The 26,473-nt window shown below is 39.7% G+C and overlaps 1 protein-coding gene across 5 annotated transcripts in view; it reads left to right on the top strand.

The window, feature by feature from the left end:
• WASHC5 (WASH complex subunit 5) overlaps positions 1 to 26,473 on the top strand; it is a 53,843-nt gene that overhangs the window by 11,319 nt on the left and 16,051 nt on the right. For all 5 annotated transcript variants that reach the window (XR_004480960.2, XM_004265324.3, XM_033419815.2 and 2 more), the window contains 14 exons: positions 1,062 to 1,214; positions 2,686 to 2,799; positions 4,261 to 4,432; positions 8,844 to 8,971; positions 10,082 to 10,211; positions 14,057 to 14,169; positions 15,674 to 15,840; positions 15,918 to 15,993; positions 17,097 to 17,207; positions 18,165 to 18,305; positions 19,355 to 19,435; positions 22,971 to 23,072; positions 23,813 to 23,992; positions 25,261 to 25,385. Coding sequence is in view for 4 of the 5 variants with exons in the window: in XM_004265324.3 (XP_004265372.1) it covers positions 1,062 to 1,214; positions 2,686 to 2,799; positions 4,261 to 4,432; positions 8,844 to 8,971; positions 10,082 to 10,211; positions 14,057 to 14,169; positions 15,674 to 15,840; positions 15,918 to 15,993; positions 17,097 to 17,207; positions 18,165 to 18,305; positions 19,355 to 19,435; positions 22,971 to 23,072; positions 23,813 to 23,992; positions 25,261 to 25,385 (1,793 nt within the window). In the remaining variant the exon portion in view is untranslated. The remainder of the gene's footprint in view (positions 1 to 1,061; positions 1,215 to 2,685; positions 2,800 to 4,260; positions 4,433 to 8,843; positions 8,972 to 10,081; positions 10,212 to 14,056; positions 14,170 to 15,673; positions 15,841 to 15,917; positions 15,994 to 17,096; positions 17,208 to 18,164; positions 18,306 to 19,354; positions 19,436 to 22,970; positions 23,073 to 23,812; positions 23,993 to 25,260; positions 25,386 to 26,473) is intronic.

Genomic DNA, 26,473 nt, shown 5'->3' with positions numbered 1-26,473 from the left:
GGGGTTGAGCTGTGGTTGTGCTGTGTGTCCACCCCTCTCTCTACCCTTCACCTCCTCTGTCCCTAGCTGATTGGACCAGGGCCAGTCACTTGACCCAAGATGGATCAGAGTCCCTGTCTCCAGGTAATTTGGAATTGGGCCTGAGAAACAATTTCTGGACATGGGTTTACTCACAACATGCAAGACTTGGAGTTTGGGCAGCCTCATTCTGCCATGTGATAGAGAACAGTCTGGAGAGAGAGAAAAGTTGAGCAAGCACATCCAGCGGAGAAACAGTGAAGGCTCTCTGGTTCGAAGCTCCAGCCCCATCCCAGGACCCGACCACATTCCTGCCCGCGGGCTCCATGAGGCATTGCTGTGTCTGTCCTTGTAATAATTTCCTCCCTTTCTGCTCATGGTCCTCGAGGCACCATGTACTACGTGGAGCCAGAGATTCCTAATACATGAGGCAATGGAGCCCTGGGACTCAGCAGCCTATGAAAGACAGAGAGAAGCAGAGCACAAAGCATGCAGCCTGAGAAGAGAGAGTGGTGTCTGGGAAACCAGAGGAGGAGAGAATTTCATTCCTCAGAGAATTTAAGTGAGAGTGCTAAAAAGAGTCCATTGAACTAGCTGACTGTGAGGTTATGAGTGGCCCTAGGGAGTTCCATTGAGGTAATGGTGGAGATCAAATGTCAGTGAGTTGAAGAATAAACAGGAGGTGAGAGCACCAGTGAGTGTGGAATCTGTCAGTTCTAAGAGCTTGTCTGTGATGGGAGAGACTCAGAAATGGACAACTAGTGGGAGACGCAGGGTTACATTTTTTTTATTTTTTTTAGGGAAAAGAGTTAGAATTGCAGCAGAGTCAAGGGTAGTCAAGAGAATGTCATGTGGCTAGAGATAAGAAAGAAGGCCCTGGTTCCCAATGCCATAATCCGAGAATTGTTTCCAGTGCCCGGGATCCTCAAAGGAGACGGACTTTTGAGAGGCTGATGTGTCCTAGAACTAGGTCATTTATTTGGCACATGTAAGTTCAGCTGTTGCTAACATCTGCCTCTCCTGGTCTGGTCTCTGTCTTGCAGGTCTCAGCGTATCCATTGCCAGAACATCGGAGCACAGCTCTGGCAAATCAGGCCGCCATGTTGTATGTAATTCTCTACTTTGAGCCTTCCATTCTTCATACCCATCAAGCAAAAATGAGAGAGATAGTGGATAAATACTTTCCAGATAATTGGGCAAGTATTGCTATTAGTCTTTTTTTTCTCTATGATAAGCTTGCCGGAGAACTGATTTTTCCATTCTTTTGGCCTGTAATCCAAAGGTCATAATGTTGAAATAATGAAACATAAACTCACTTAACTAAAATTACTTTAAGCCTGTCGAGAATTTTATAAATCAGGAAGGAATAAATCAGTCAGTAAAATTTCCTGAAGCTTCCATTTGTGTTTTTTTTCTTTAAATGGATAGTCTCAAGGTAAAACCTCGTGTTAAAATGTATCTCGCTTTAGCTACTGAGATTCAACTAAGTTACATAAGCATTTCTTTATTCTTTTCTATTTTATGAATCTAAGCTAGCAGAATTTACCTAATTTGTCACTTTGTGAATAGGAATTGCACATTTATAGTAAGTTTTATCTATAAGCTAATGTTAATGGGGCCAAGGTTTACATTACTGCAAGGATGTGCTTGTAACTTTTTAAACATTATTTCACTTAAAAATATTAATTCTTAAAGGTTTAAGACTGACATTGTACTTAATATGTATGAAATGTTTTCTTTGCACATAGAGATTTTAACAGAGGACAGTGAATTGGATCACGTCCTCAGGGAGCAGATTTTATTTCACTTCTTACCAGCTATTATGAGGGGCCTGAATGAGGAGCTTTACTGGGGAGAAGAGCAGCCTACAATTAGGAGATGATGCTTCCTATACACAAATGAATCATACCCATGTGCTGGGAGTTGAGTAGCCAAGAGGAAAGTTCCGAGAGTCTGGTTTCGTTTGCCTAAGCTTAACAAAGAGGTTCTGTCCATAATGCTATACTCAGAAACACTTTTAGTATTAAGGAAGGTCAAAGTCCAATTACATGATACTTACAAGATACATTCCTGAAAAAGCACCCTGGCATGCTGAAAATAAAGGAATTTTTAAAAATAAATAAATAAAAGATATGCCAGACAAATGACAACCAATAAAAAGCTAGTGAGAAAATATTAGACCACAAAGAGTTTTAAAGGAGAATATTAATAGGGATAAAGAGGGACTGCATATAATTTTAAAAAGAATGAATGTGAAACACAATGCCACTCTGCTCACAGAAATTTGGGGGACAAGTTTAGTTTGATTTTAAGAGTATAAAGGTGAGATGAAAATGTTTGGGAAAAGCCCTACTCCAGTCAAAGTATCTACTTTTCTTTCCCCTTTCATTTTTGTTCATCCAAGGAATCCTACACACAGCAGTTTGAAAGGAAAACTTGTTTTAGTTATTTTCCCATGAATAGCAACATTTAATAGTCACTCTTGTTCCCAAGTGCTCATAAGGAAAACCACTTCCCTGTATATTTGGAAAATCTTGGTTTTTCACTGGAACGGCATTTAAACTTGAAGGAGTGGGTGATGTCTTCTATAACTTTGTATTTTCCCAGCCCCTTGCCTTGAAGCGAGTAGATATTTAACAAATACTGAACGATTGTCTCTTCTTTCAGGTAATTAGTATTTACATGGGGATCACAGTTAATCTAGCAGATGCTTGGGAACCCTACAAAGCTGCAAAAACTGCTTTAAACAATACCCTGGACCTTTCAAACGTCAGAGAACAGGTAGGTTCTGGCTAATCGGGAGGATTCTCAAACAACTGCACACCAGCTTTAATGGCCTAGGAAACGAGCTAAGTAGGTTTCCTAAGCGATTTGGAAGATGCCCACATAGACATTTTAGTGCAATGATTAATGAAAGGTGAATTTTGCACATCGGAATAAGAGAGGTAATTGTAGAATTTTAACTTATGTGGGCTGTATAAATTGGAGACTTGGATCCTGAGGAAGAGTCAACACCCTAAAATGAACCAGTGTGACGTCTGGCCCCAGGTGACTTCATTTACTCCTGCTTCAAGACTGTCCTCATGGACAGAGCTCCCTTCACTAGTAGCTAGAATTTTAATGTTTTCATCAGTAGGATGAGTGTTGAAGATGGTAACTGGATGTGGACAATACACCCTTTCACTGTAATTTAAGCTCATCATTTCGGGTGTGTGAAGTAAGCAACAAGACTAAAGACAGGCATCTCCTTAAAGTTGAAATGGCTATATTCTGTCTCTGATGAGAACCCAGGGCAAAAGGAAATAAATATCTGAGTAAACAGAAGAATCAAAATAAAATCTTTTTATTGGGGAGCATACTTGATATTTCTAAACAGTGATTATCTTCCTCAGTCTATCTGTCTGAGTTTTTGAGTTTCCACATGTGCATAGAATAATACTGACTCAAGGAACTTCAGTGTGTTTTATTCAAGCAAATTGAATTCCATAAATAATGCAAAAAATAATTTCAGTTTTGGCACATCCCCTAGAAATATATTAGAGAAAGTGGCGCTCCCATACTTACTGGCCCCAGAGCATTAATTTTTCATGACTGAAATTCCTTTCCAAAATCACATCTTCTCGTTCATGACATTACAAGAAGTTCTTCAGAGGCTTCCAGTGCCACATCTTGTGGTTGTTTTAAACTAACCTGACTAGGTTAATGATGTTTACCATTTAACTCTTGCTTTAGGTAAAGCAGAATGACCAAATTTCCAAAAAGGCTGGTCAGTTTTGATATGCTGAGATGTATTTCTTTTGTTAAGCTTTTATATGTAGAAACTCACCTTTTGAGTATTTCTGCTCTGCTCTGCCTTGTTAGTCGATAATAATAGGAAGAATGGTCAATTTAGCTTCTGCTTTTGTGTCTCTTTCCATCCAAGTTACGAATAGAAGTGACACCAGGAGCCAGCGACTCCAGTTCTCCAGTTTACGTTTGAAGAGACCAGTACTCAGAGGTTAAATCCAAAGTCACACCAATATTTCTAGATGTTAGTCTCTCAGTTCTAAGTCCAGTGCTCTTTTCAAAAATATCCAATAAGCCACTTGCCTTTGAGCCTTATCAACTACAGTCCGTGTGCTGTTTGTCTCATATAGAAATGTTACTATTTGTCGAGGGATTCTTTTGAGTGTGATTCACTTTCAAGATAAGTGATTCTCTCTTTCTCTGAAATGTAATTCAGGTCTTTTCTTCTTTTCACAGGCAAGCAGATACGCTACTGTCAGCGAAAGGGCGCATGCACAAGCGCAGCAGTTCCTGAAAGAAGGTTGTTTGAGGGAGGATCTGGTTCTGGATAACATCCCGAGGCTTCTGAACTGCCTGAGAGACTGCAATGTCACCATTCGATGGCTGATGCTTCATACCGCAGACTCAGGTAACACACGAAAAGGTGTGACCATCTGTATTCATCCATATATAGCCGTCCGAACCCAGATCTGCTCGTGATGCAAAGTGGTTTAGCCCTCCAATGAGAATCAAGCTGCTTTTCTAAGTTAGTCATTTTTGTGTCAATTTGGATAAAGCAGTGGCCCACCTGAACAGCTCCTGTGTCAGGTCCTGTTACATGCTTGGGAATATGAGGAAATTTACCTCCCAAGTTTGAGGAGCTTGTCACTGGTCAGACTGAGGAGATCAGATGTCTACATATGAAAAAGTATAGCTGCAGATCTGTAGTAGGCAGAATAATGGCTTCCCACCCCACCCTCCCAAAGATGTCCATGGCCTAGTCCCTGGAACCTGTGGGCATGTTATATTACATGGCAAAGGGGGATTCAAGTTGCAGATGGAATTCATGTTGCTAATTAGCTGACCTTAAAGAAAGGAGATTATCCCAGTGGGCCCAGCATAATTACAAGTGTCCTTAAACTGGGATATCCTTAAACTGGACTCTTCTGGAAGCAGAAGAGTCAGAACTAGACAGATGGCATCATGAAAAAGACTCAGTAGACCATTGCTGGCTTTAAAGATGGAAAGGGCCACAAGCAAAGGAGTACAGGCAGCTTCTAGATGCTGGAAAAGACAAAAAAACTGTCTTCCCCTGGAGCCTCCAAAAAAGAACACAGCCCTGCTGCTACCTTGATTTTAGCCTAGTGAAACCCATTCCGATTTCTCACCTCTGGAACTGTGAGAGAATAAATTTGTGTCATTTTTAGGCCACTGAGTTTATGGTAATTTGTTACAGCTGCAATAGGAAACTAATACAAGGGCCAGGGCAGCACCTAACAGCCAGATGTGTAAAATAGTTGGTAGAATTTGAGTCCGGAGCCCAGAGCAGAAGAGAAACATTGCTTGGGGTAGAAGGGCAGTAGGTGGTCTAACAAGGCTCCACAGAGGAGACAGGAACTGACTAGCCCTTGATAGGATTTTATAGTAAAAAGCAGAAGAAATTCTAGTCTGGGGAAATGATGGAAGAAAAGTATGATTTTGGAAGGACAGAGAAACATGGCTGCATTTTGCTGAGGAACTGGCTAGACCCGGGTGCTTAATTATGGTAGATGGGGTCTTAATCTTTTCTGGGTCATGACCCTCTCTGAGACCCTATTAGCCATCAGGCTCAGGAGCTTTTCTGCCGCACGGCTTTCAGAATCCTAGTTCCCCAACCAGGGACTGAACCCGGGCCTGTGGCAGTGAAATTGCAGAGTCCTAACCACTGGACCGCCAGGGAATTCCCTAAACCCATGAGTTTAAAACCCCTGGTTTAATAGTACAAAATTAAGTAGGTTGGACTAATACCTGAGCTTATTCGGAGCTGACCGAGTCCTCATACTTAGTAAATGCTCGATCAATATTAATTACTAAAGAGTTCCCTCCTCCAGAGCTGCACACTCCTTCCCCTAAGAGTGGTATCATTTAGCAGCTCTGGAAAGCCAAGCCTCTGCTTTTTGTTTTTCACTCAACTAACTTTCCTTGAGCACCTACCCTGGTCCCACTTTCAACACCTCCTTGTTCTTTCAAGTAAGACTGTGTCTCTCAAAGAAAAACTGTCCACATGCCAGATAATCCTGCAGCCTACCTCGGTAACACAGTAGCCCCGTCTCCCAAACCGTCCAGGCAAGATGCCCTTGACGCTTCTTCTAGCTGCCGCCTGTCTCCGCATCCTGTGAGTGGTCAGCAGTGAGAACAGCAGGTGGACTTCTTCATTATTCATCTCTTTGAAAATGTGGAATTTCTCTTCAGCCTTCCCTCTTCACACCAGAAATCTCCAGCTTCTTAAATCTTTCCCACAAATGCTGCTTTCCAGTTTTGTTTTTTTCATCATTTCGATTCTTGGCCTAGATCTCTCTCCAGTTTACTCTCAGCATGAATACAGAGCCGAATCATCTAGTGGACTAGTCTTTAATTAGTCGAGTTTATGTTTAACATAAAATCCAGTCCCAATTTGAGGATTTTACTATGTTGACTCAGCTTGTAATCTTCTTTACCAAAAGTATTACATTCTGAAGCATATAAACAACTCGAGCCCCCTCTTTATCCTGTCGTAAAGGCAACTGTGGGTTTCTAGTGACTCAGCCTCCTCTTTGTCTTCTGGACAACTGTGCCTGACAGCCGTGCCTACATTCTGGAAGCCAGCGGTCTCCTGGATTTGTGCCCCTGCCAGGGACAGCCTCGGCTTGCCAGGTTCTCTGCTTTTCGGCCACATCTGTTTCCATTTCTGAGCTGGCAATTGTCTGACCTGATTGCACAAGGTCAGAGTTTACAAGAATCAAATGATTTGTCTATCTGGCTGTGAGTCATATGTGGGGAAAGTAACTGCTTATTTAGCTTTCATGGTGTTTTGGCCATGGCACGCAGAAAGGAAGGCGCAGATTTCTCGTATTCCGTCCTGTTAACTCTCTGCAGCTAATTGTTAATGCACAGTGATGTCTCCTGTGCAAAATGAAAGCAAATTAGTATCAGAAGATTTCTTGTTGAATTAGAGTTAATATAAAGACAAGTGGAACTCCTTCCAAGTTTGTTTTTTTTTTCTGTTTTTTTTTTTTTAAGTTAGGCAAACATGAAGCTGAAAAATTGTCTCTGTGTGATCAATGTCATCAGTGCCAATATATTTCTTCCTAGGGAGTTCTGGAGAATGCATGGTAAATCAGAACTCTGCAGTTTCCCATGAAAACTGAGCCCTCCTCCAGGTTGTCATGAGTCTCCTTCTGATGCAGTAACTTGGAAATCAATATGTAAGATAGCCTTGCTCAGGCTTCACCGTGACTGAAGCACCAAAAACACCACTGACATGTGCTCGGAAAGCATGGTCGTTCTCTACATGCCGGACCTCCTAAGATGCTGATGGGAGGGCTTGGAAAGCAGGAATGAGCACGGGTGATATTAGAGCAACTATCAGGGTCCTTGTACCTTATCAGCTGTGAACTTTCTGACAGTGTTTATTGTCTTAAAGTTTTTATTTTGACTTTATTTGCAATCTAAGTAGCTTTTACTTGTAAACATTTTACCTTATCCTATTTTATTTTTCTTTCTTACATAAATAATTGACCCCGTAAACCAATTTCAGCATATATCAGTATTTTTTATCCTATATACTTTTAAAACATAATGTTTATTTTATTTGAAATGATTTAGCTTGGTAACTGAGATGCTGACCAGGGAATCAAGACATCTGGTGTCTTATCCCTGGGTCATCACTGCCTAATTTTGTGAACTTGGCCTAGTAGCCATAAGCTCTCTGGCTGAGAGGGGTCTAGGTGGTGGATAATCCAGAAAGCTCTGAGTGCCAGTCATGCCTTTACAAAGAGCAGAATGGTCTCAGGTCTGGTTCTTCCTGTTTGGAGGTGCCACAGCTTTGTGTGGGTAACCCTGCTTCCCTGTTGTATCAGTGGTCCCCAAGACCACCCCAGGTTCAATGCTTTACTAGACTCGGCATATAGTAGTATTTATGGCGATGGTTTGTTAACAGGAAAAAGATAGAAAGCAAAATCAGCAGAGGGAAAAGGTGCCTGAGGTGAAGTCCAGAGGAAACCAGGCACAAGCTTTTAAGAGTTCTCTCCTGATGGAGTCACACAGGATGCATTTAATTCCCCTAGCAATGAGTTGTGGCAGTATGTGTGAAATGTTGTCAACCAGGGAAGCTCATTAGAAACTCAGTGCCCAGGATTTTATTGGGGGCTCATCAAGGCAGCCTCTACCTGGCAGGTAACAAAATTCCAAACTCCCAGAGGAAAGCAGGTGTTCATAATAAACCACATTGTACAAAGAGTTAAAGCATGGTGGGCCATTCTTACCAGTTCTCAACATGGTGGGAACTCTTCCAAAATCCACATTCCCTAATGCCAGCCAAGAGCCGGCCTTGCAAACAAGCGTTTTTGAAGACAGCAGTCTTGGGCCTGCTGTGTTAAATCTTTTCTGCACACCTGTCCGTAGTTGAATGGCAGAGATCAATGCTTAAAACAAAAGCAGCTTCAAACAGGACACAAGGAGGCCATGCACTTAGGAAATGGTGCCAAAAGGCTCGACCCATCATATTGGACAATCGATAATAAACCACCCACACAACGCTTAAAAAATTTGGCAACACTGTTCTCAGTTTGCTTTTTTCATTCAACAGTACATCACGATGACATTCCATGCCAGATTCAATGTCATATTTAACCGTTCAGTTGTGCATACTCCATAGCATAGGTGTAATATAATTTATTTTACTACCTATTATTGATATACATCTTGCTTATTACTTTTTAAATGCTTAAAAGGGAAATGAAAGTATTTAAGAATTCATCTTATTTATTATAGATATTTTCTACACATTTAATAAATTGGAAACTCTTTTCTCCCATGTCTAGCCTGTGACCCAAACAACAAACGCCTTCGTCAAATCAAGGACCAGATTCTAACAGACTCTAGGTACAATCCCAAGATCCTCTTTCAATTGCTGTTGGATACTGCACAATTTGAGTTTATACTCAAAGAGGTAAAAATATTTAATGAATAATCACCAAAGTCTTAGTTTTTTTATGCTTAAAATTTTTTTTAAAGATTAGGATTTTATGGCTGTGTCTCTGATTCAGGCTACAGATTCTAGCTGTCTGAGATCATTCTTATAGGAAAAGGACAGGATTAAACAACAAGCATTTAGTGCCTACTGTCATTAGGGATACAGTGATAGGAAAAAATGCACCAGATGGTGGAAGTTACAGTCTAATGAGGCATGCGGACAGTAATCAGAGAATTACACAAATGAAAATGAGTAAAAGCAGGTATACGCTCTATAGGAGAGGAACATAGGTCTCTGGGTACCTAAAATAAAGGATCCTGTCCTAGCTTTGACAGCTTCCCTGAGAAGAGAAGCAAGAGTTTCAGAAGGGAGCTGAGGAAGGAACCTGTTAGTTAGCTAAGACAAAGATGGGGGAGCATGATGAAGAACATCCCAGCGAGAGGACAGATTATGTCTAAGTCCTCTTGGGTAGGGAAGAGCCTGGCCAGTTCAAGGATCTGAGAGACCAGTTGGCTGCAGGGGAGAGAATGCAAGAGAAAGGTGGTAGGAAGTGAGGTTGACAGGTGGGCAGCCTGCGCTGGGCCTTGCGGGGTGTTAGTCTTCATCTTAAAAGCCACGAGAACCTGTTGGAAAGGGCCTAAGTAGGGTGGTAGTTTGCATTTTAACAAGGTTGACCTAAGGACCTTGAGGATTTGAGTTCAGTCAAGGAAATTCTGGGCTTGGTCTCTTACTCCTAAAAAAGCCTCTATGGACATAATAAAAATCACAGACGCCTGGGAATGTCCAGGTTCTGTAAAAGTAACTTTGGGGGTTTGGATCAGGTGGCCTCAGGAACTAGCCCTAGACATTAATGCCAATTCAGAACCAACACTCGCCTTGCCTCAGTTGGTCTGAGAGCCACTGTCTTAGAGATGGTCTAGCTTTTGCCCCCCAATTTGTATAAAGTAGTAATGCTTAAGAGGTGGCATCAGACTGATGTCAGGCACCTATTTTTATAATAAATTGGGTTTCGCTCAGGCTTTCTTAGTAAATTGCCTAAGCTGGATTTTCTCTTAAATCAGTAAATCTCTTCTGTCTCTTCAACAGATGTTCAAGCAAATGCTTTCAGAAAAGCAGGCCAAATGGGAACATTACAAGAAGGAGGGCTCAGAGCGGATGACGGAGCTTGCTGATGTCTTTTCAGGAGTGAAACCCCTAACCAGAGTGGAGAAAAATGGTAATTGCTGAAGAGGAGTTATTGGTGTGTTTGAAAAGTATACACAGATTATTAGAAACTAGCAGAGTAAAAAGTCATTACTGTGTCCTCATTGTATGCTGGGATGTTGCTAATGAAGATCAGAAGTTTAGTTTTGGTTGCTCTAGCCTTGTGCTCCCTTGGACAATCTCATATTCTCTCTGGACTTCAGGTTTCTTATCTTTGAAGTAAGAGGTTGGGCTAAATCATGGGTTCTTGTACTCCGGTTCATAAATACAATAGTATTTTATAGAGTCATATCCTCCCCCTACCACCATAGTATGCAGAACTGGTGTGTCATTAGTGTGTAATTTTATGTGCATGGGGATGGGGGCATAACTTTCATGATCTTCTCAGGATACTTCACCCAAGAATATTACCAACTGCTAACATAAATGATATCTTAAGAGTCTTGTGTTCAGTCCTATTTGGTTCTTCTTCACTGACGCATCTGCCATCTAGTGGCACAAGTGGGGACCTGCAGACTGTTTTGAAACAACATAGCTCAAGTTTTACTTTAACAATTTTAATCTTGCCTCTTTTAGGAAATTTTATCTGTAGGAAAATTGTGGTATCACTTCAAATTTTTGAAGGCTCCTGTCCTATAGATAGGATCCTTTCAAATTGCCCCTGAAAAACCATTCTGAATTTTAAGGTGACAAATTATTTTTTTTGATGCTTAATATTTGTTTTAACTGTCAAATTTATTTCCGATAAAGTTAATTATACAGTAGAATTGATGAATAATATAGATTTTTATTTTAAAAAGCTTCACTATTGTTAATACAAGCTTATGACTATTGTATTTGATTTATTTGTTGCTGGTCAAAAAATATGTCCAAATTTCATTAATATTCCTATTGGAAAAACTAGAGCAGTTTTTAGTGGTGTGATATAAATTGGCAACATGTTTTGCAGGTCAGCATATTGTATCTAAAAAACAAAGAATCACCAGAACCAATCTAACCAGATTAGTTGTCTAATCAGACACATTAATCTGTATTCTAGTCTCTTTTAAGTTCTTATAAATACCAGCAATGTTTCAAAGCTTATTCAAAACAATATCTTATACTTTTTTGGCTCTATAGCATATTTCAGTTAGGAAGTACTTTCACAGATATTTCTCATTTGATCCTTAGAACCCTGTGAGATAAACACCTTTATTATTTTATAATCACTTGCCGAGGGTAACAAAGGTCCAGAGCCTGTATCTCACTCATTACCTCCTATGTTCTTTTAGCTACTCCATAGCTGTCCCTCAGTCCTACAAAAAATCTTTAAAATTATAGCTAATTCTTTATGTCAATTCTTAAAATAACTTAGATTATAAGCCCTTAAGTGCTTTTATTAAAGTGAAATCATTCCATTGATAGAGCAAAAAACCTTTACAGAATCAACTTGGTGAAGTGAAAAGAGCGAAGCCTTTGACGGTTTGCACGTCCTGGCTCTTCCATTTAGTAACTGTGTGACGCAGCAGAGGGTTCTTAATATCTCTGGGCATCAGCTTCCTCATCTGAGAAATGGCTTTTAATTCCTACTCCATAGATTTTTGTGAAAATTAAATGAGACTAAGCTTAAAATTTGGCCTGATTCACTGAGGGTCCTCAGAGCATGTTAACGGCCTTCCCCATCTCTGCCTTGAGAAATGCCTGGCTGGTTAGCAAATGGCGCCACCTAATCCATTCAGACTCCCCACAACTCACCACTCACACTTCACTCTCCTGCATGTTGGTCCCTCTTTGCCCTCCAAGACGCGCCATTGTCATTTTGCCCCAAAGCCTCTGCTCATGTCTGTCTCTTCATCTAGGGACAGATTTTCCCTCTCCCTCCCTCTGCCTGTCCAGACCTCTACCCATCCTCTTAACTCTGTGTCACATCCTTCACTTCCTTCCTGACTCCTCCCCACCTGCACTACTGTCTTTGCACACATCAGTTTACAACATTTATTGGGTGGGCCAAAAGGTTTGTTCAGTTTTTCCCGTAAGGTGGCTCGAGTAGCACTTAGTTGTCTTTACCTTCATTCGAAACAATTTTGTTAGATTGTATGTGACACCTGTCACATCAGCATGCATTTAAAAAAACACTTATACAAATTGGTGAATTTTTGAATAGCCATTTTAATATTGAAGATGGAAGAAAAACAACATTTGTGGCATATTATGTTTCAAGAAAGGTATAAAACACAACTGAAATGCACAAAAAGGTTTGTGCAGTTATGGAGAAGGTACTGTGGCTGATCGAACGTGTCAGAAGTGGTTTGCAGAGTTTCGTGCTGGAGATTTCTCTCTGGATGATGCTCCGCAGTCAGGTAGACCGGTGGGTTCAATAGCAGTCAAATTGAAACAATAATTGAGAACAATCAACGTTTTACCACACGGGAGATAGCCGACATATTCAAAATATCCAAATCAAGAGTTGAAAGTCTGGGCTTCCCTGGTGGCGCAGTGCTTAAGAATCTACCTGCCAATGCAGGGGACATGGGTTCCAGCCCTGGTCCGGGAAGATCCCACATGCCACAGAGCAGCTAAGCCCGTGCGCCACAACTGCTGAGCCTGCACTCTAGAGCCCGCTAGCCACAACTGCTGAGCCCATGTGCCACAACTACTGAAGCCCGTGCTCCTAGAGCCCATGCTCCGCAACAAGAGAAGCCACCGCAGTGCCACAACGAAGAGTAGCCCCCGCTCACCGCAACTAGAGAAAGCCCACGCACAGCAACGAAGACTCAAGGCAGCCAAAAATACATCAATTTAAAACAAAAAAAGTTGAAAGTCATTTGCACCAGCTTGGTTATGTGAATCGCTTTGATGTTTGGGTTCCACATAAGTGAAGCAAAAAGAACTTTCTTGACCATATTTCCACATACAATTCTCTACTGAAATGTAATGAAAACGTTCCGTTTTTAAAACAAATTGTGATGGGCAATGAAAAGTGGATACTGTATAATAATGTGGAATGGAAGAGATCGTGGGGCAAGCGAAATGAACCACCACCAACCACACCAAAGGCCGGTCTTCATCCCAAGAAGGTGATGTTGTGTATATGGTGGGATTGGAAGGGAGTCTTCTATTATGAGCTCCTTCTGGAAAACCAAATGATTAATGCCAGCAAGTACTGCTCCCAATTAGACTAACTGAAAGTGGCACTCGACGAAAAGCATCCAGAATTAGTCAACAGAAAGCGCATAATCTTCCATCAGGATAACTCAAGACCATATGTTTCTTAGATGACCAGGCAAAAACTGTTACAGCTTGGCTGGGAAGTTCTGATTCATCTGCCATATTCACCTGGCATTGCACCTTTGGATTTCCCTTTATTTCGGTCTTTACAAAATTCTCTTAATGGAAAAAATTTCAGTTCCCTGGAAGACTGTAAAAGGCACCTGGAACAGTTCTTTGCTCAAAAACATAGAAAGTTCTGGGAAGATGGAATTATGAAGTTGCCTGAAAATTGGCAGAAAGTAGTGGAACAGAAGTGTGATTACATTGTTCAATAAAGTTCTTGGTGAAAATGAAAAATGTGTCTTTTATTTTTACTTAAAAAACCAAAGGCACTTTTTGGCCCACCCAAAACTTGGGCCTTTAACCCTTTTCTGCCAGGTGTTATAAACTAAGCTATTTATATAGAAAGTTTCATCTCTTCTACTAGGTCACATGCCCGAGGCATTTTTGTTGTTATTGTTTGGAAAATTCCTAAGACCAATGTTAGGTACATAGTAAAAGCTCTGTGACTAAGAAGTAGATTTGTAAAGGATTACTTAATTAAATTCAAAACCACCACTGCAGGAATTCTGGGATTTCAGTAGTCTTTTCTTGTTTCTGTATTAATAGAAAATCTTCAAGCTTGGTTCAGAGAGATCTCAAAACAAATATTGTCTTTAAATTATGATGATTCTACTGCTGCGGGCAGAAAAACTGTGCAACTAATACAGGCTTTGGAAGAGGTAAGGCAAGTCTTTTTAAATGACAGTTCTCGGATCATGAATCATATTTTTTGACCTACCCAGGAGTCTGCTCCTGGAAATATATTTAAGAGAATATTTTATCAGAAGCAAAAGCAATATAAATTAATGTGTTCACTGTAATATTATATGCAGTGCCCTAAAATTGTGAAAATAATTAAATGACAATAATAGAATGGTAGTAAAAATTATGATACTTCAATTTGCAGGAACATGTAGTCTTGGAAAAAAAATTATGAAGACAGTATAGAAACATTGGGAAAACTGTGGTAAGGAGGTAAAAGCAAAAACAAAATTGCACTGTATGCGCTACTTTTAGGTTTGTAAAAAGTGTGTGCCTTGGGGAGAAAACCTGGAAAGGGATGGATACACAAAAATGAGAATAGTTGTATAACGATCATATGCTTTTAAAGTGATGTATTTTTTCTGAAAGTTTCCTTTTATCTACTTAAAAATGATTGTACAAAAAAAAGGAATTATACCTCCACACTCCTTTTTTTTTTTATAATATCCTTTTTTTTATTTTTTAAATTTTGACCACACCACGTGGCTTGCGGGATCTCAGTTCCCCGACCTGGGATTGAACCCAGGCCACAGCAGTAAAAGCGCCAAATCCTAACCACCAGGGAATTCCTATACCTCCACACTCTTAAAAGTTTAATTGTATGTTTAACCAGGAAAATAAACAAAAGCATCAGAACAATAAACATATAGATTATATGAAACATCATCCATCCTCATCTGGAACCCTTTCCAATTGATATAAGTGTACATTAAGACTTTTTTCACTTGCAAGACGTTCTTATAGGCTCTTTCTTACTTTTGCAAGGATTTTAGGATGGCCACTATTATAGCAACACAGTATAATGCTCCGTTGTTAGCATGCCAGTTTCCCTAGCTATTCCCGAACAGTTGCTCACTTGTGCTATTTCTATTTTGGTTGTTTTTTGGATTTTCTAGTCTATAGTACCACTATAAGCAACTTTGTAAATCTCTGATACTTTTTCTCTTTTGCATTATTTCTTTTGGCATATAGCCCAGGCCCCTTGAATTATGTACTTAAAATGTCAAAACGCTGTGGAATCATTATTTTGTTTTAAAGAGCCCATCAAAAGAACTTAAAGATGTGCAAGTGCCAGCACCTTGGTTGTGATGTGACTTATTTTGTTTTTAACAATCCTGCAAATTTTCAGAATTAGAAGGATTTTTCAATACATGTTTATTGATACTGAAATGGAAAATGGGAATATTTGCTTATTACGTCATATATGTACAGGATAAGAAATTGTGGAACATTTTCTAATCTCAGAAATTATGCATTGTTTTCTGACTTGGCTTATACATTTCTGAAATTATAATTTGAAATTAAAAGTTTGCCAAGACATTCTTAGTAAGTAGTGCGCTTTATTGGAAGTGTTTTCAAGGAAAAGTGAACACTATACAGACCATTCAGAATTTTAAAATCCAGTGTGTTTATGTAACTCAGGTTCAAGAATTTCACCAGTTGGAATCAAATCTGCAAGTGTGTCAATTTCTTGCTGATACTCGCAAGTTTCTCCACCAAATGATCCGAACCATTAACATTAAAGAGGAGGTCCTGATCACAATGCAGATCGTTGGGGACCTTTCTTTTGCTTGGCAGTTAATTGACAGGTAATGTGGACAGCCTGGCATTTGTCCTCAATGACGGCCATTATGAATGTTTCCTTACCATTTATCTCTTTTTACAGTTTCACATCTATCATGCAAGAGAGCATAAGGGTAAACCCATCCATGGTCACTAAACTCAGAGCTACATTCCTAAAGGTAAGCAGATAACAGTACGATTGCATTCTCAGTTACTAGGGAAGAGTTGGCCTTCATTATTACCTCATTCATTAATTCAGTTCAAGATTTCACCCTTTTAGAAAGTTGGTTAATTTAAGTATTTTTATAGACTGAAAATTGTTAGGAAGTTTTTCATGAGAGCGTAGTTGCAAAAGATGCCAGAAATAAAGTTTGAATTAATAATAGAAGTTAGAGTGTCTTAGAGAAAATTGTTTTTAAATGAAGAAATAGATTTTTTTAAAGTTTTACAGGATACTAAAAATGTGTGTCCTATGGGTCCTTTATTCCCTAGACATGAATAAAATCCTTTTATTCATTTAAAAAAATTCTTGTTGAGCCTCTGCTACAATCTAGGATCTCCTCTAAAGGTTAGGGAATAATGTTAAACAACACGGGCATAGATTGGCCCTTCTCTCAAGGTAATTTCATTTCGTGATAAATGAACAAATAATTTACTCAGTGTCTTCTGATGGAATTACCATATATATCAATTCTGAGGTGCACTTTCATATTTTAACATCTCTGTAATTGGGATGTGTTGTATAATTGATGGCATATCATAGTGGTCGGCATGTTTTTTCTTTTTGAGCAGTGCATAAAATAATGGCACTTCTTACAAGCCGTGTCATCTTAGATTAGACTCAGTATGGTAGTCCATCAATCAGAATGTCTGATTTCCATAGAGGAGTAGCTGCCTTCTGTAGCTCAGTGGCTCAAATTTGAGCATGCAGGAGAATCACCTGGAAGGCTTGTCACAGCCCAGATTGCTGGGCCCCAGCCCCGGAGTTTCTGATTAAGTAAATCTGCGTGGGGCAGAGAATCAGCATCTCTGACAAGGTTTCAGGTGATGCTGTTGCTGCTGGTCCAGGGACCACAATTTGAGAACCACTGCCGTAGCAGATGACTGTCGCTTTAAAAAATTGTATCTTGTCAGAAACTATGAATGACACTGATGAAGTTCAGTAGTTGCTCTCTTTTGGGCAAAGCCCAAGAGTTTTGTTGTATGTTACTGTTTCTGGAAAAAGAGAGATTTCTAGGACTTTTTGAAACAGAGAAACAGATACATCTTATTTTCCTTCCAGCTTGCCTCTGCCCTTGACCTGCCCCTTCTTCGTATTAATCAAGCAAATAGCCCTGACCTTCTCAGTGTATCTCAATATTATTCTGGCGAATTGGTGTCCTATGTGAGAAAGGTAAGAAATGCATCAAGATGATGTTTATTTTAATGGCAAACTAACTGCTGTTTTAAATACAAACGATGTGCTTGGGACCCTGAAAAAAGTACACCTGTGTTCCTTTCCCTTATCCTTTTTTTTTTAATTGAAGTATAGTTAATTTACAATGTTGTGTTAGCCTCAGGTGTACAGGAAAGTGCTTCAGTTTTACATATATATAGGTTATTTCAAGACATTGAATATAGTTCCCTGCAGCAGGTCCTTGTTATTTATCTGTTTTATACATAGTAGTGTTGTATACCTTTCCCTTATTCTTAATTTAATTCCAGAAATTTGCAATACCTGAAAATAAACTTATTCTTACCAGTACTGTGGGTATGCAGCTGTGTTTTTACTTTCAAAGAACTTTCATACCTATTTTTTAAATGCTGATGGTATTAGCCCCCATTTTATAGGCGTAGAGATGGAGAAACAGAGATCTTGGTGACTTCTTCAAAGTCATAGTTGGTAAAAGAGCCAGATCTAGATCCAGCACATTCTAGTTGGAACTTAATCAAAGTTTTCAGGAGCATTTTGGTCCTTGCTTCAACAACTTATGGTGTAGCATAGAGCCAGACAGGCCTGGCTTCAAAATTTTCCTGTGTCACATCCTAGCTGAGGGCTTTACAGCCAAGTTACTTAACATCTCTGAACCTCAGCCTTTTAGAAACTTGTAATGTGGAAATGATACATCTTTTGCATCATTTCTATGAGAATTAGCTCTATATCCTGTGAGCAATTAATGTTTGAAGGAAAGTAGCCCTGTGCCTGAGAGCAGTTGTTAAAATAGCTCTTGTGAGGCCCTTAGCAGCCCTTCCTGCAGACGAAGCACTGTTCATATACACGGGCACTGTGCTTACTGTCATCATACCATTTACCAGCTAAGAAATAAAATAGAGGTTCGTTTGTTTTTTCCTCTTTTCCCTTTCATTAAAGGTTTTGCAGATCATTCCGGAAAGCATGTTTACTTCCCTTCTAAAGATCATAAAGCTTCAGACCCACGATATCATTGAAGTGCCGACCCGGCTGGACAAGGACAAGCTGAGGGACTATGCCCAGCTTGGCCCACGATATGAGGTGCTGTGTCCCTTTGACTTCTGCCTTTTGATTTTGAAACCCCCAAACCATGAAATAGCACAGGTCCGTGTCACCTGCCATATCCCCAGGACCACCAGATCAATTCTGGTTTATTGATCTTTTTCCACACTCTCAACAATAACCAGGTTTTGCCATTTTAGTGCAATTATACCTTCATTCGTTAACTTGTCCTGGTGTCATTCACGGCCTCGCCTGCCAGAATGTTCTCAGAGGGAGTAGAGCTCAGCTGGTTACTTTTCTTTTGAATAGTCTCAGCACATCAACCTTTTTTCTCTTTGGGCTACATTGCCTAGACTTTTCCCATTCAGGTTCCTGCTTTGTACACAAAATCAGTGGCTCAAAGTAATCCATATTCCGTGAACCACTTCTTGCAGCCAGACTTTTAAGGCCGCTCCACAGTTAAGCAGCCTCAGAAATTGTTCTTCCCAAAACACCTCTGCTTTTCTTTTTCCCTGAACTTAAAGATGTGAAAAATAAAATCAAGTGAAATTTGAAAATGTGATAACAAGCATCAATTTCATATCCTCTGACACAGCTCCAAAAGTTACATCAGGAATTGAGATTGTCAAGCTCAGAATTTCTACATTGATTCTAACTCAAAAGTATAGCCTCAGTCAACCTTACCAATGTCTCCTGGTGTTGTTTGAAAAGAATGTGGATGGCAGTAGGAGATTACCTTCTCAGAATCCCCTTGAGCCTTTTCTTTTTGGAAGGGATCATCCATATCACTGAGTCCTGCTTTCATCTTATGCGTGAAATGCTGAGGCCCAAAGAAGGGGAAATGATTGGTCAAAGGGTAAAGAATGATTTAACATCTTCTGACTCAGTCACCCAGTATGTCTAACAGTGGTCAACACCACAGAACCTCATTTCTGACCAGGACGTGTATACACAGGTGTCCTAAAGCTGCACGCTGCTTCTCTTGTCTTTGCCCATTCCAGAACTGTTAGTCAATTATTTTAGCTTCCCATAGAAGTGATGGGTCGTTTATGAGAAGTACTTCATTAACCTCTTTTTCTTTGTTAAAGGTTGCCAAGCTTACTCATGCTATTTCCATTTTTACTGAAGGCATCTTAATGATGAAAACAACTTTGGTCGGCATCATCAAGGTAATGGTCTTAATGCTGGCCTTTGTGGCCCCATAGTGAGTCTTCGTCCTTTGGATTATTGCAGAATTTATCCTGTGGGGTAGTGTTACCATCTTATGCCTCTTGCTGTTTCACATGCAGCTTTCACATCTTCACTTTACTCATTTCACATCTTCACTTTACTCATTGACAGAGGAAAAGACAGCATTATAATCCTTATTTTTCATAACACCCAGGAGTTCCTTAACTCTAACAAAAATCTGTTTTACTGAATTTTTGTAATAACAAAGAAAACAAAATAGTTCAATTCCCTTAGGCAAAGTAGCTCGCTCAGTCACTGTTTCTCCCTTCCCTGCCTGCAGCCTTTCTTTCTTTTTAGTATTTTTATACCGCACTCCAGGTGCAGAGAGCTGAGATCATTGTACCCCTCTGACCACAGGCCATTGCCATCACTGAGGCATGCAAGCTCCTCTCTTATTTTTTTTCCTTCTCTTCTCCTGGATGCCCACGCCCATTCCCATGCCCCATAGCATCCACTCTATATGTTTGATTTCTTTCCATAAATATGCAAGTATCCTTATTTTTAGCAAGTGGTGTTATTTTATGTATGCACATGGTTTTGATTTATCTAAATCATATTCTTCTCTAAGTCTCATTCTTTTTCCAACTTTTCTCACTAGTTACTGCTCTGAAGTTAATTTATGTTGCTGTGGATCAGGTAGTTGGTTACTTCTTGCTGCTGCAGAGAATTCCACATTTTACTTAACTGTTCCCCAGGGCACAGACACCTATGTCACTCATTTTCACACCTGTGCTTCCTGTTATCATAAACAGCGTCAAGATGAGCATCTCTGAACTTGTTCCTAGCACAGACCTGTGTAAGAATTGCTCTGAAATCTGCTTGCCCAGGAGTGGGTCACTGAGTCTTAGGGCACATTTGTACTTACTTTGTCTCAATAATGCCAGAATGCCTCCTCACATGACTTGTTTCCTGTGTATCTTCCCCCATTTTTGCCAATACTTGCCATTATCCACTTTCTAATTTTTGTTCTCCAAAGGGGTCTAAGGTGGTATCTCATTGCTGTTTTAATTTGTAATTCTAAAATGACTAGTGATGTGATGTGACCCAGTCACACAGTTCATGGTGCTTTTATTTATTTTTCCATTTGTCTGATAATTAGCAAAATCTTAACATTTCCGATTTTTAAAAAAATTTTCATCGATATAACATTTGTGTTAATGAAATCCAAGAAAATAGAGGAAATGAACCTAAATAGAAACAGAACTTTACCATGTGGTTTCTGGAAATGTGTTAAAGAAATACCATTGTAGTCCTGGAATATTAATAGATTCTGTTAAACATGCTTTAGGCCTGGTGCCAGTTTAATTCAGTTGATATTCAGAGAGTAAGTACACACACAGGTTATCACTCCTAACTCATCCTTAAATGATGATAAATCCTAGGACCAGGTTAGTCTTAAATGCAAAGTGACCAGTAGGATGTAATAAAACCTAGTAATTAGCAATAATTATCAAAGAAAGGATTGCTTAAGAAAAATGTAAGGCTTTTGCCAGAATCTTTCAGATAATAAAAGCAGAGGGAATATCATCTTGACCTCATTCAAACTTAGTAGACTGTCTCTGCCAGTTTAACAACTCAGGGCTTTTTGTGGGATCCTGTGGCTTTCACTAATCTTTAACCTTTGAATGTTGAGGATCTATTTCAAACCCTTACAAAGAGTTTAAAATCACTTTAGTTAATATGACTTAAAACAAGTGAGATATACACAGGGATATACATATAATGTTCATTGTTAGATGTAGCCAAAAAAATAGAAATAACCTAGACATTTTATGAGTAAGAGAATGGCTAAATATATCATGGTGCATTCATACTGTGGATTGCTTTGCTGCCATTCAAAAGTAACTTGCCACTAGGAGATTTCCAAAACGTAAAGTGAAAAAAGCAATTGCAGAACAGTGTGTGTATGTATGTGTATGTATTATGATCCCATATAGTTTTTTAAATTAAATATATTTAAGGACAAATACGTATATAAATTAACAGAGGAAGGTCTGGAGGATCCATATGAAAACTATTAACTGTTGTTAACCACAGGGGGTGTGGACAGAACTGCAAGGAAGGGGCTGTGTGAAGGGGTCTTTCCCTTCCCTGGGAGCACTCCACAGATTGGTGGAAGTCTAGGAAGATTTGGGTAGAGCCATTTAAGACCATGAGATTCATAAAACATTTAACTCTTTTCCACTAAATCTGTTTTTATAAGGAATATTTCTTTGGAAACTTCATGTTACTTCTTTGATTTTGTTCTCATTGACTATGTTTATTTATAATTTACCTTTCTCTTGTAAAATAGAGCACAGATGCTGAAAGCTACAGAAACAATTATGTAGCTTGATCGGTTATTATAAAGTAAAGACCACTCATTCTCACCACCACTCAAGCCCAGAGATATAATTCAGCCACAGCTCCCACCGCAGGATCCTCCTCATGGGCCTTGACCTACTCCCAGTCTCTCTGTTTAGTTTTATTATCCAAAAATAAATTTCTAGACACTCTGGTTCAGACTTGCAATTCAAAAAATATACGTCTTTTAAGGCTGATTTACTCCTCAGATTTCTCCCTCATTCCTTTCTTTCCTTACAATTTGTCTATTGAAGAACCCAAGGCCTTTAACCTGTTATCTCTACAGTCTGGCTCTTACTGATTGCATGGTCACGCTGTAGTCCAACAAGTTCCTCTGGCTTTTGTATTTTCAGCAACTTTTTCATTCCAGTTATCTTCCTTGAAATTTAAATATTATCAAACCCAGATGGAACACATCAGTTGTCTTTATAACTTTTAAATTATAGCTCTTGACAAATTTAAAAGTAAAAGAAACAAGTCTCAGGGAATTCAAAGGAGTGTGTTAAAACTATTTGATGTTTTATGGATTTGACAGGAGACTTTTTTAGGGAATAACAAAAGCTTTCTCATTACAGAAAAAAAGAATCAGCAAAATAAGCTATATAGTTAGATAGCAGAGTTGCTTTCCTGTTTTATCTCCCTAATTACTAACAGCATCCCAAGAATGCTGAAAGAAAAGAGAATTGTTAAATCTTCAGTGGTCCAACCCCAAACTTGATTTTGCTCATATGACTATAGATGCCCTCAGATAACTTCCATAGGAGACATGTGCACTGACTTCAGATGCAGGCCCTTCAATCTCCCACCTCCTCCTGTGATGAGAAGAGGCACTTTTAACTTTTAATCAAATGATTAAAATGTGAGGCAGTTTAAAACTTTCCATACCCACCATCTTTGAAATGTCATGTTGTAAAATTATCATGAATTTTACTGAGATAAACCAAGTCTTACAGAGGTGACAGGTTTTAATAATTCTATCCAAGCTGCACAAAATCAAAAAAGAAATCCTGATTGTCAAGTAATGAGATAGGAAAGTGCTCCCTTACGGACTCTGGAAACTATCTTTCCTCCGATTTCTTCAGGACTGAACTTTTCCTTTCTGGAATTTATTGCTTTTCAATTTGCACTTAGGTGGACCCAAAACAACTGCTGGAGGATGGAATAAGGAAGGAGCTGGTTAAGCGTGTGGCTTTTGCTCTTCATAGGGGATTGATCTTCAACCCTCGAGCCAAGGTACCAGATCACCAAAGTGGGTCTGTCCTTTCCCTCTACTCGCCTTGCAAAATGTTCTAGAACACCGTTTTTAACTGTTATGAACAAGACCTTTCCTACCTTCTAACATATATCTACTATTATCATGTTCAGTACAGTCAATTGATATGTTTTTTGATCCTACATTATAATCCATTCATATTATAAGAAAATCCTTTTTAAAACCAGTCCTTTCCTTCACCTGTTGATCCCCAAGTTTAAGAATTAAACTGATGTTTGTGATTCCAGGTTCCTTCTCATAGTGAAAAGAATTTGTTAAACGTAAAACAGATTGGCACTATAAAGGCTGTAATTTTTTCTTTTGCTTGATCTTTCTGGGAATATGGTCATTTTTCTCAAGAGAAAAAGAATAGGCCCGAAATTTACATCTAGAGTACCTTTCACATCAGTAACTTCAATTTAAAATGTTTTAACTCTTAAGATTAGAGTCATCAAATGATATGAGAGAAATCACTGACATTCAGTTTTTATATACTCTTTTATATGAGGCTTTCTTTCCAAATGAATGAAATCTATTCTTTGCTGGATGTCTGGCATAAATTACCATTCCTCCTAGATGAGGTAGGAAATGAGTATTTCCAGAGCTGTCCCAAACCGTCACTGCGGTCTCTCACTTGGGGTATCCTTTAAAGTCTAATGTAGATATTAGGGGGTGACAGTCTATGCCAATATAATAGGTTTCTGTTTCTTATTATGCACAGCCAAGTGAACTGATGCCAAAGCTGAAAGAGCTGGGAGCTACCATGGATGGGTTCCATCGTTCTTTTGAATACATTCAGGACTATGTCAACATTTACGGTCTGAAGATTTGGCAGGAAGAAGTATCTCGTATTATAAATTACAATGTGGAACAAGAGTGTAATAACTTCCTAAGAACAAAGGTATCTAAATAGATTTTAATATGCTTGACTCTATTTGTTACTTCTCACATGCCCCGTATGTGCCCCAAACCTCAGAAATGCCAACAACAAAGTTTATTTCAATAGTTACTAAAAATCAGTAACCACTACACAGTCACGAATACCTTCAGAAGCTGTGAGGGTCACAGAAAAGTTTATATGACACCTCACCTCTCGGAATTTACTGTCCTAAGGAGAAAGCAGACTTAATTAATTAAATGGCTACAGAATGAAGCTGTCTAGTGTAGTTGTTATAACTCGAGTGATCAGGAGTTCCAAAGAGTTAGGAGGTCAGCTGGGTTTGATCAGAGTGTATACCTAAGAGCAGAATTGCTGGGTCATTTAGTAATTCTGCATTTAACTTATAAACCACCAAACTGTTTCCCACAGTACCTGCACCATTTGTTCATTCCCACCAGTAGTGTCTGAGGGTTCTAGTTTTTCCACATCCTCGCCAACACCTGTTAATTACCTTTTTTTTTTTTTTTTAAATTATAGCCATCCCAGTGTGTGTAAATGGCATCTCATTGTGTTTTTTTTTGTTTGTTTTTTTTTTGTTTTGTTTTGTTTTTTGCGGTACGCGGACCTCTCACTGTTGTGGCCTCCCCCATTGCGGAGCACAGGCTCTGGACGCGCAGGCCCAGCGGCCATGGCTCACGGGCCCAGCCGCTCCGCGGCATGTGGGATCTTCCCGGACCGGGGCACGAACCCGTGTCCCCTGCATCGGTAGGCGGACTCCCAAGCACTGCACCACCAGGGGAACCCCATGTCTGTTTTTTTATTGGGTTACTTGAGCACCAAATTCTTAAGTGTCACAGCTGAGAAGATTGATTTTAGTTGGTAGTTAACAAGGAGCCACTCTGCAAGTTTTTAATTAGGTGACTGACATGATTCAGGTGACATTTTCAAAAGATTATGTATCTTCCAGCCTTATATTTTTGATTTTATTATTACATTGATACATGTTAACTTATAAGACAGAAAGCCAGAAATTCTTGTCTTTTTCCAATTCTCCTCAATCACTGCACTTTTTCACAGATATTTCTTTTTTTATATATATTATATGTGGCATTTCTGAGAGGGTATTAATACAATTTTAAAAATTTCTTCTTCAAAATCAAGGAGCATTTATATTCACTGTTCATGCAACATTGTCTTTGTAAAACTATGTGAGGAAAGGATAAGTAGGTTACCTTATCAAAGATGTACTAAATATTTATGTTCTTGGGGTTCTTTTTTTTTTTTCCTAGATTCAAGACTGGCAAAGTATGTACCAGTCCACACATATTCCAATACCAAAGTTTACCCCTGTGGATGAGTCCGTAACATTTATTGGTAGACTCTGCAGAGAAATCTTGCGGATCACGGACCCAAAGTAGGTGTATCTGAATTCCACTGGGCTTTGAACGCCATGGACAGTGTCTCTCTAAACGTATATCACATCTACTTAGATCACACCCTTGTTCCTGCCACAATCAGAGCCTTTCTAATGGGTTTGTTAACTTCACTTTTTCCGAGACTGCATGTTTTCCTCAGTGTGACTGAGGAGACCCCAGTCCAAAGACATATAGATGAAAACAATTATAAGGTCTGTTCGGCCACCTCTTATTTTAGTCTGCTTCTCTTGCTTTCCAGCTGACATTTTACTCACTTGGGTTTGTGGACTCTCTGGTTTAATTAAAACTTTTAAAATTCCAAATTGCTCCTCTGTGCCTGTGTACCTATGGCACACTCCTGCATTGCAGTCACTGGCTCTTGCACTTGCCAGCTCATACCCTGACCTTTTAAGATGACCTCCTTGTTTCTTAGCCCCACCCAGGCACTTCTGCATAAGGACCAGAATTTTTTTTTTAATATTTATTTATTTGGTTGCACCAGGTCTTAGTTGCGGCAGGCAGGCCCCTTAGTTGCAGCACGTGGGCTCCTTAGTTGCGGCTGCGGGCTCCTTAGTTGTGGCTCACCAGCTCCTTAGTTTCGGCATGTGAACTCTTAGTTGCGGTGCACATAGGATCTAGTTCCCTGACGAGGGATCGACCCTGGGCCCCCCCTGCATTGGGATCGCAGAGTCTTATCCACTGCGCCACCAGGGAAGTCCCAGGACCAGCATTTCTTGAGCACGCACCTTGTGCACTCTTCCTAGCCCCTGGCACACATCCCTTCACTTACTCATCACAGCAGTCTTAAGGGGTAGGCATTGTTATTCGTCCCACGTTAAATCAAAGTAACTGAGGCACAGAAAAGCTCAATTACTTGCCCAGAAGTTAATAAACAGTGGACCCAGAATACACATCGGGTGCTCTGACTCTGGAACCCAACTGTTAAAGCATGTGTCATTCAAGGGCAGACTTGCAGCCATGACACACAGTTTATATACAGTCACATGGGTGAAAATCTCATAATCAAAACAGCCCTGAGAATATTTCAGGTGGGCACCACAGTGGAGGCTTGACGCTGCCTGTCTCA

This window comes from Orcinus orca, chromosome 17 (genome assembly GCF_937001465.1).
Source record: "Orcinus orca chromosome 17, mOrcOrc1.1, whole genome shotgun sequence".
Taxonomy (NCBI): domain Eukaryota; kingdom Metazoa; phylum Chordata; class Mammalia; order Artiodactyla; family Delphinidae; genus Orcinus; species Orcinus orca.
The sequence above is the reverse complement of the archived record's forward strand: the minus strand, read 5'-3'. Positions and strand labels throughout refer to the sequence as shown.